We start from the raw sequence: 10,431 nt of genomic DNA on the forward strand, positions 1-10,431 counted from the left end.
CAAAAATTTTGTTTTAAAATGTCAGAACAAAAGAAACGTCTAAGTAAAATATACATGAATATCTTTTGATGCTTTTTCTTCTTTATTTTCTCCAACGACGCATTGGAGGGGTTTCCCTTGGGTTTTCCTCCTTCCTCAGGTAATGGAAAAATTTTGGAAAAAAATGTCAAGTAATCTAGATGACCTAATTATCAATTTTGACTCTTTCACCGTCATTCTTATCTCATCCTTTCTACAAAGAAGGTTAAGGATCCATTTGAACCAAACGGAGTGATTTTTATTCAAAAGCTGCTCTGAGAAATAAACCTACCATTCCCACTGAGCTTTAACCCAGTACAAATTCACGTATTTTTCAGCGCATAAGATCTTCCTTACCGAAAACTCTGTGTTCTCAACGAACAATTTAAGGATGTGTATTCTCTTATTAATGAAAAAAAAAGACTATGATATTTTCTGGTATCTAAGACACTTGCAATGTATTCGAAATGAATTTTCTATGTTTTTTAGCCGAGACACACCTGGGGAGATTATAACAGATAATATCCCCGTTTAAAGGAGCCCTAATGGATCAAAAAATTCTACTTACCTTTCAAAAAGCAACGCTCAACTGCCCAATTTCCTAAAAGCTCAAAAAAAAAAAATAAAAGACCATTTTATAATATTCTCATACGTTTTTTCTTCGTTAGGAATGCAATTTTCACATTTTTCTCCTCCATGTTTCTCTATAAACAAATAAAATATATTTATAGCAATATGTGTGGGGGGATATTAGTGTATAAATGAAATGATCACTAGAAATTACTCAACAAAAAAGACTTTAGCATCATCCATCTCGAATAAATCAACAAAAATATGTAGACACCTTAAAAAGAAAAAAAAATGAAAGATAGATGTAACGAATAACGCTCAGGAGTTGTAAATGTTGATATTTACAGAGGCTGTATGACGCAATAACAAAAAGAATTCACTGATTTTTTTTTTCAAATGATAACATCATCGTCAATAAATGGTAGAATTTAGTTCTTCCACAGAGTCCATTAACTTTTTCTTTTTTTTTTAGAATTTTAAGCGATCGTGCACATCTTTCGCAAATCACTCTCATCATCCACATCGAGGGCTCCATTGACAATTTGGCGTCCAGATACTTTGGGCAAATACGGTGAGTAATCGAGCTCTTTGCGCTCATAGAACAGCAAATAGGCAGAACTTGGATCAATCTGAGGTCGATGGGGAATCTCCCGGCACGAGCTGTCATTGTAGCAGAACCACGATCCATTCGGATTTGAGGCGTACGATATATAGTGGCCCCCATTGAGCATTCCGGAATGTGACTGAAGAGAGAGGAAAGGAAAAAGTCCCCGAAAGTCAAAAAAAAAAGAGGCTGTAAAAAAATCCTGCAAAGAAGAATAGGAGACTCACCACAACAGCATACAATTGGTACTTGAGATCGAGCGGATCCTGGCCACTCTTGAGTTTGTGCTTGTGAAAATCCACCAGATCCTCATCATTCACCGGAGTCTTGGTCAAACTGCCCGAAATCAGGCGTTTGCGCCTCTCCTGCCTCTCCCCATTCTCCACGCACGATTTCCTCCTCTCCTCAGCCCCCGCCGAAGGGCTAAACACACAATTCTCATCGATTCTCTCCTCGACGTTCGGCGTATTGGCATACAGCTCACGATGGCGTAGGATGGTCTCTTGGGGCACAGACGCAAGATAGGGCGTGGGATCGAATTCGTCATAGGGGAAGTTTACGACTTTCTGCGACTTTACCCATTTGTTGTTCACGAAATTGAACCTCTTCAAGTGGATTATCTACAAAAGCATTGAGATCTCCAAATAAAATCGGAATTTGACCACTTGACTCTTTGAGAATCCGTGAGCAGTAGCGAACCCAGGGAGATAGGGAGACCAAAATTAAAAGATTGTAGGTTTTCTCTATTTAGCTAAGGGCCCTTGCGTTTAATTGGGATACGATATTATGAAAGTAAAACGTCCCTAGTGCGACCTATACAGACTTCAAATCAGACCGACCGGAGACTTAAGCTCTGAATAGTCCCAACACAGGCTGATATTCGGGTATTTGCACATTCTCGAGGATAGGCCTAATTCCCTAGATAGACTAAAGCTGTCTACACATTAGACAAATTATTGAAATAATAGCATTTCAAAGTGACATTGAAAAGAAACTTCAATATTTCATGCCTACACACTGAACAAATTGACTTCAATATTAAAACTTCAATATTAAAAACACCAGTCTAGTCAGGGATTCACAGACCATCTGGGATTTTCTTCCGTATTTTGTCAAGAACACCCAAAAATACCCAAGTTGGTCAGAGGATTTCTCCAGCTTCCTCCAGAAATCCCAGATCTTCTGGGATTTTCTTGTTCATTATGCCCAAAACACTTCAGATACATTCTGTGGTCAGAGGATCCCTGGAGCTTCCTCCAGGAAATCCCAGATCTTCTGGGATTTTCTTGCATATTATGCCCAAAACACTTCAGATTGGAAACAAAAGCCAAATAGAATTAATTAATTGAATTCTCACAGACTTTCAGGATCATGCTTCGTATGATACCGTAGGAGAGTTTACCATCGCGACCAAAGGACTGGATGGCCACAACCACAAGCCTTCGTTCCCTCTGTAGGATTCCAATTCGTATCATAAAATTATACTTATTTGAAGTGCTTTGGGCATAATGAACAAGAAAATCTCAGAAGATCTGGGATTTCTGGAGGAAGTCGCAGGAATCCTCTGACCACAGAATGTATCTGAAGTGCTTTGGGCATAATATTCAAGAAAATCCCAGAAGCTCTGAGATTTTCTGAAGGAAGCAGGTGATTAGTGCTGACCAAGTTGGGTTCTTGAGGAGATTGAACAAAATAAATAACCAAATTCCAAGAATCTGGGATTTCTGGAGGAAGCAGGAGAGATGTGTCTTGACTTGGATTTTGATCTTGGATGTGTTTCATAAACAATAAAAATCTGGCAGTTCTGTGATGTTCTGAAGGAAATAATATCAAATCAATTTGATATTTAGAATTTCTTTGAAATTTTATTTCAATTTGACTTTGAAATTTTTTATTGAAATAATTTGGCCTAGTTTGTAGCCATTCAAAATAATGAAATAAAATATTGAATAAAATGTTCCATATTGAAACAAATATTTCAATATTTGCCTACACACTGGACAATTTTCTTCAATATTGAAACTTTTATGTCAATAAATCTTTGCAATGTGGAGGCAATCCTTGTCAATATTTGACATTGAAAAGAAATATTTCAATAAATTATGTCTAATGTACAGCCAGCTTAAAAGGTGTGGCGGAGCCATTATATAACATTTTTCAAGGGTGATTCTGGTTTAAAATACGAAAAACGTATCTATAATAAATTTTGTTTTTAAATGAAATTTGAAATCTATTGCATTATGATAATAATGCAATAATAATAATAAAAAAAATATTTTAAAGATGTTCAATTGCAAATGTTTCTAATGGTGCAAAAATTATAGTACCTGCTGTGGTTATCAAGAAAAAATAAACTCTTCCCTAATCGGGTTAATCCAAAAAAAGAATAATAAAATGTCTTCCAAATAAACTAAAAGAAAAAAACAACAAAAAGTTTTTCTTCTAATAAAAGTTTAAGAAAAATGTACCTTATTGGCATTTTCTTAAAAATATCTCCGAATAAAATAAAACATTCAATTATCCACAAAAATCTCTTTCATAGCTAATAATAAAAATTCATCAAAAAATTATTTATTAAAATTATATTTCTCAGTAAAAGTGAATCTTGATTTGATTTTTTTATGATAAACATTTACGTTCCTCTTGTAGTAGCCATTTCTATCAAAGATGTCAAGGTAGATGTTCTCATTTCAAAAATGTTTGATCAAATCTTTGCTCAATCCTGAAATATTTTCTTTTTTTTATAGATTTTAAATAGGATAAAATAGATAAAAATGTTTTTTTTTATATTTAAGAAATAAGTCATAGAGTTGAAAAGTCTCTATCGCCGAGATGAATTAATTAATCTATTACTTTTTTTCCGGTATAAAATAATTTATGACTGAAGCATATGCTTAAATGTTTTAGACTTAATGATATACTTCAGTCGAGATAATTTTCCTTTGCAAAATTCGTATGGAACATCAAATAAAAATATGTTTAATTGTCATATGCATCATATACGAGTATCTTGCAATATGGGGAAATCGAGATCAACAAAAAAATTAATTATTAAATAAATTACCAAGATTTCGATTTGTCTGAAAAAATTAATTTTGGGACAAAATGAGTATAAGAATTACTACAAAGAGAGTTAAAAGCAACTCTACTAAATTACACTGAAATAGAATTAAAATTATCTCTAAAGGCTTCTATATACTGGGATCAATGCTCATATGGCTCATATAGAGAAGATTAAAATCTTTATCAAGTCTTTATGTATTTTTTGGAATAAGTCGATACTACAGGTTTTTTTCTTCTTTTTTCTAGTAACGGTTATGTACCGGTAATGAATCGGTTCATAACCGATAACTAATTTTTATCCGAAATTCCATTTTATTTTTCCTAAAGTATTTTAGGAAATTATTTCGAATGATTTATAAATTGGTTTAAATCGGTAGTAAACCGGTAATGAATCGGTAATAAACCGATAAGTAATTTTTGTCCGAAAATCGGTTCTATTAATTTTAAGACTATTTTGTGGGATTTTTGAGTGATTTATGAATCGGTTCAAATCGGTTGAGAACTGGTAAACGGTACAAGATGCGAAAGTACTTTTGAGGCATAGCATCTGGGTCACGAGTTCGAGCACTTTGGAAAGCCTGGGACATTTTGCCGCCCCTTTTTTTTCATCAAAATCGTAAAATTGGCTTCCTGCATATATGTTTCGCTCCCAAAAGTTTTATTTAAGGAAAAATATGTTTCTTTTTTCAGTGTTTTGAAGATGTTAAATTTTTAACCAAATTATTTGATAAGGAAAAGAATGATAAGACGAAACGGTATCTAGGAAATTCTTAACAAATCTTTAAAATGGGAAATCCTGTTGCCAAAAATGTGATAAAATAATCAATAGGACGTCAAGAATAATCCTCCTTATTATTTCAGGTTATATCACTGTTTTTGTAGAGGAACCAGAGGATTACAAATAATTCAAAATGGATACAAGGATTCAAGGGAATAAGATGCCTGCAATTACTAATTCGTTTGAATTCTGGTCAACTAATTTTTAAGCTAAAAATTGATCACACCGTTCAGAAGGATTTCTAGAAAATATTTTTTGCAGAAAAAAGTCTCTGTAGATCGTCCCTGTGCTGTTCTTTATCTTAATCTCAAAGAAAATGTAAAGGAAAAATACTCAGGAAGGGTCTTCAGTAATATTTTAGGTAAATCAGCTCACAGCTTCCCATTTGGTAAATGAATAAATAAAAAGGAAAATAAAAGATTTACTCACGAGAATCGGAGGCAATTTCCAAATTTGCAGCTTCTTCGTGGCCGGCTGTTTGCCTTTGCAGTGCCCACAGTAGTACCACTGCTCCAGTTTCTCCTCGCTAGTGAATGCCCTGAGGCAGTGATTGAGATCCACAGGTTCCGTCTGCTGCCTCCTGCACACTCCAACACTCTCGTGCTCCGTCCAGACCTTCTCGCGCGTACTCTGATACCGCAGATGCAGCGCCGTCGGGTCCCAGTCTATTGCTATGCTGATTGCACTCAAGTCTATTGATGTACCCACCTCCCCGCTCATCCCAATCTCACTCTGAGTCCTCCGGTGGATGGATGAACGTGGCTCTGGGACACGATGTGACATGATGGGAGTGGATGCAGTACTGGAAAGCTGAATGTTCTGTGTCGCCATCAGGCCACTGATCAATGAATCATTATTGCAGGATATTTCACAGCCGCGGCAGAAACGGAACCAGGGGCAGAGGGCGCAAATCCTCCCGCCACCAGTCACTGCTCTCAACGTAAACGGGAATTCGTAGCCCAAGCTATCGTCACTGCAAAGAATTTTTTTTTTTTTTTTTTTGAGAGGGGAAGCAGCAATTTAGCAAATTATTGCTGTGAAATGGAATATTTTTAGAAAAAAAAAAACAAACGGATATTCCAAGTTACCGTCAAAATTTTCATATCACAAAAATTATGTAAGAAAAATTCAGGCTAAAATAAATTCTTAATTGAGTTAAATGAGATAATTGTTTAAATTTTGAGTCACATTCTTCAGTATCTGCGAGTGTAATTCCGGCTACCACACAGAAACATTTACTTCTCAAGGGGTTGGTCAATTTAAATTGCAATTGACATATTTTTTTAGTACATGAAGACAGATATTCTTTTGTACTAAATTTTGTACCTTTAGAATTGAGAAATGTCGTCATTAAAGATAAAATCAAAGATCCAAGACATCGTGAATAATAATTAAAGATATTTTAAATTTTAGTACAACTTGGTCTAAATTTAGCACATACCATATACGTTTTTAAAAAGAACATTAAATATTACGAATATTTATTTTCAATTTTCAGTTCTTAGAAAATTAATTTGCGGCATTGGAAACTGCTAAATATTATATAAAATGAATTTTAGCTCATGTACTAAAAGTGAGGGCCAAGAGTATGTAGCCTCCAAAATTCTTCATTGCCTGGCATTGTTGTACAGGGCTATCTTTGTACTGACGGCAGTTTATTCTACTTGAGCTGAATAAATTGAATTGACTGTACTAAAAAAATTAATACAGGCTACTCTGCAGACAATCGCCCACAATATCTCACTTTAGAACAAAAATCTATTGAATTTGAATTGACACTGAGAGAAATCCGAAAAAGTTAAAATAACATTCAGGAAATGTTTATTTTACCCTGTACAGTAGACTCTCTCTCAATCGGGAATATGGGGCAAAATGTCATCCGGTTTAGCGATAGAATTGAGCGTCAAAGCCTTTGTAAATTCCACAAAAAGCGCTCAATTATAAAGAATCACGATAAAATAGGAAAAACTACAGCGAATTTGAGCGAATTAGCTTTATAATTAAACGTGAAAATTGTTAACAAAATTTGTCGCCCGATTGAAAAAGAGCCGATTGAGTGAGAGTCTACTGTATTATTTATCCGATATCGGTGTAAATATTACGCTTTTTATGTGTATTAGGGGTTAAAGTTATCCTTTTCCATGTTAATTTTGCCCTTAAAAAGATGTAAAATTAACATTTAAAAATGTTGATATATTTCAGAGGTGTGCAAGAACCGTTGAAACCGAATAAATGTCAAAATAAGTTTGCTCAGGTAGCGTTTTGACCATTGACGAACAAGCTTTATTTGACATTTTTTCGGTTTCAAACGGTTCTTGCACACCTCTCATATATTTGTACACCTAAAAAGTGTTAAATTTATGAGGAAAAAAAGTTAATTGCGCCCCGGTTTTTTCTCAGTGTACCCGATTTTTCGCTAGTATTTCGTGTAGAGTTCCGAGGAGTTGTCTTATTCTTTTCGCGGGCGTTTCCATGAAGAATTCCGTGGAATTTTCTAACATTTCCTTTTTGTAGGAATTTTCCATATAAAATTCTTTGTAATTTTCTAATCAATTTGGGAGATTACTTTGGAAAAATGTTGGAAAAATCCATGGGAAAATCATGGAATTCCTTTAGTTTAATCCATGGAAGCCTTAAACACCACAAAATGGAAAATTCCGCGGAGAATTTATGGAAATAAGGAAGTGTTTCGCATTTTTAAAGGGTATGCTGATTATTGTGAGACCTTTGCGAATTTTCTGTTCAATATCCATTGTATTTATGTACAGAGAATCATCAATCAGAGCAAGTGGTCTCCAGTTCGATTCTGGGTGGAGGCAGAAGTTTCTGCATCCACTCGGACCACCCGGTTCTGGGTGGAGGGTGCGTGTTGCAGTGGAATTCATGGAAAATCCATAGTAAACCATGTCGAATTTTCCATGGAAAATTCCAATGGAATCCGCGGACGTTTCAAGTTTGACTTTCCATGGACTTCCATGGACGGTGACGTTGGATTTCCATTGTATGTTGTTCAAATTTTCCATGAAATGGCCATTTTCCATGGCCTCTCCTAGAGGATAAATGCCATGGAAGACTTTGCGGAAATTTAGCGTCAAATTCCATGGATTGAGCGGAATTTGACGCTAAATTTCCAATGGAATTTCCGCGGAAGTTTGCTATGAGGAAATCTTCCATGGACTTCCACAAAAAAGTGACCCTGGATTTCCACTGAATGCTATTCAAATTTTCCCATGAAATGCACAATTTCCATGGCCTCTCCTAGGAAAGATGCCATGGAAGACTTTGCGGAAATTTAGGGTCAAATTCTATAGGAATGAGCGGACTTTCACGTTAAATTTCCAATGGAATTTCCGCACGCGTTTACTATGAGCAAACTTTAGAGATTTTTAGTACCAGTCCCTATAACAAATTAAAAAACGGAATGGGAATCACTAGCGGAAAAATCTGCGGAATTAATCCTCTATTTTTCCATAGACTGACGCTGCACAGATCTTTTTGTTAAAAATTTCAAACTAAATCTAAACAAAATTAAAACTTATGATGAGTTTTGTATAGCCTTAAATAGGAACAGCATTGTATCTTTAGGCATGAAAAAAATTTCAAATTGAATTGAATTGAAAAAAAATTCCCATGGATTTATAGGGGGAAGTGGGGCACCTTTGAAACTGGGGCACTTTTGAAATTGGGATTTTTCACCTAGTTTTAAATAAAATTGAGCCTTATCGTGATATAATTTAGCTTCTCAATCTATTTGTGCAGCTAAATTATATCACGATAAAGCTCTTTTTTATTTAAAACTAGGTGAAAAATCCCATTTTCAAAGGTGCCCCACTTCCCCCTAGCGGATATTTTTTTGTAATATTTCCTAGAAATTTTTTTATGGGGTTTGCCACGGAAATGTCCAAGGATGTCTTTTCAAGAGCAGGAAAATTCCAACAAAAAAGTCTTAGTGAAAAATCCGGAGAAAATCTTCTGAAAGATTGTAGAATGTTCCAGGATATTTTTGTATGGAAATATGCGGACTCTTCTTAAGTGAAATACCTCACGGAACTCCACGGAATTTTCCACAATGATTCCATGGAAAGTCAAATAAAGATTTCATGAAATGACGGCATCAAATTCCAAGATTTTTTTTTTAATTTTGCGTCAAATTCAAGCGAATGATCAGAATTTGACGCAAAAGTTAATTCTATTGCAAGTTTCCATGGCTTATTCATTGGTTATGTACAGCCTAACCTCACTTTACTAATTGCATTCTGAGCTAAATAGGCCACTTACATAAACACAATTTGCTTTAATCCAAAATATTGAATAAATCTTTTAATAAAATGTGAAAGGTCGATAATATTCTAAGAAATTTTCATATTTTCTCTTTTAAATCCTTAAATCGCCCTTAATTCCGAAAGGGGCATTAATTTTCCAAAATGACAAACCCCTTTGGGGATTGGACTGATTACTTCATTGAGCTGCTGGGAAAATGCCTCACATTGAGTGGAAGATGTCTATTTGATCTCATTCAATATTTGTCCATTGCAAACACGCGAGAATTAAAAAAAAAATGATGAGAAAGGTCACACCGAAGAATGAATAATAAAGTCAACTGTTCTCGATACTTTATCTTCTGGGTAATCTCGATACTTGGATGTTTTTTTTTCTACTGCGGTCAATGTCAAGAAAAAGCATTCAATAGGAAAAAAAACTTACCAATCTGTAGCATGATTTGCTCTATCCGGCGGCGTTGGAGGCAGCGGACTGAGCAGACGAGCCACTTGGAGCCAAACAGCACAATAGAGATCCTTATTGGTGCTGTCCTCGTGACAGGAATGAGCAGAGGAGTGCCAAAGAGATGTGGTTTTGTCTTATGATACGACAGAAAATACGTATCCTGACGACTGAGTTGCCGATGGACAGCTATCAAGTATCGCGATGCTTTCTGCCGTGTCATCCGACGAAGACATTGGGCGGAAATTCACCCACGCATCGGTCACATCCGTCACTCCCCGTCTGAGTCATTGTCCTTGGCTGGCGCCCCCGGTTGCTCCCCATTCCTCTCCGTCAACAAATTCATCGTGGATATCGTCTTGTTGGGCACATAATTTGGCGTTACAAAGGCATTCTCGGGACTTGTGCCCAAGTCCAATTGCTGCAATAAGAAACATCTCTGCATTCTTGAGAGACACTTTCTCTCTTTCCTTTCTTTCCTTGTGCTTTGTCTACTAAAACCTCCACCACAATTAATAAAAAAAAGGCACAAGGGAACTTGAAGTGAAAGGACGATAAATATTGATCTTTTTAAAAAATTGGTATTTGCAATTTAAGGCGATTTTTTGACAAAATATAAAGTATTTGTAATGCTTTATTACTTTTAAAAATATGGAAGGTTCGCCAAACGACCACT

At 35.5% G+C, this 10,431-nt stretch overlaps 1 protein-coding gene across 1 annotated transcript; it reads right to left on the bottom strand.

The window, feature by feature from the left end:
* Positions 1 to 651: 651 nt before the first annotated feature.
* Positions 652 to 10,359, bottom strand: LOC129809326 (ubiquitin carboxyl-terminal hydrolase 32-like). The gene is made up of 4 exons (XM_055859143.1): positions 9,738 to 10,359; positions 5,463 to 6,006; positions 1,420 to 1,812; positions 652 to 1,331 (listed from the first exon to the last, which is right to left on the bottom strand). The coding sequence occupies exons 2-4, from the start codon at positions 5,862 to 5,864 to the stop codon at positions 1,065 to 1,067; spliced, it is 1,062 nt and encodes a 353-aa protein (XP_055715118.1). The 5' UTR covers positions 5,865 to 6,006; positions 9,738 to 10,359; the 3' UTR covers positions 652 to 1,064.
* Between the last annotated feature and the right edge of the window lie 72 nt (positions 10,360 to 10,431).

This window comes from Phlebotomus papatasi, unplaced genomic scaffold (assembly GCF_024763615.1).
Source record: "Phlebotomus papatasi isolate M1 unplaced genomic scaffold, Ppap_2.1 HiC_scaffold_602, whole genome shotgun sequence".
Classification (NCBI taxonomy): domain Eukaryota; kingdom Metazoa; phylum Arthropoda; class Insecta; order Diptera; family Psychodidae; genus Phlebotomus; species Phlebotomus papatasi.

Coding starts and splice junctions, on each gene's coding strand:
- LOC129809326 (XM_055859143.1), bottom strand. CDS start 5,864: ATGGCGACACAGAACATTCAGCTTTCCAGTACTGCATCCACTCCCATC. Junction 1,813..5,462: donor GGAAATTGCCTCCGATTCTC/GTGAGTAAATCT, acceptor ATGCTTTTGTAG/ATAATCCACTTGAAGAGGTT. Junction 1,332..1,419: donor ACCAATTGTATGCTGTTGTG/GTGAGTCTCCTA, acceptor CTCTCTCTTCAG/TCACATTCCGGAATGCTCAA.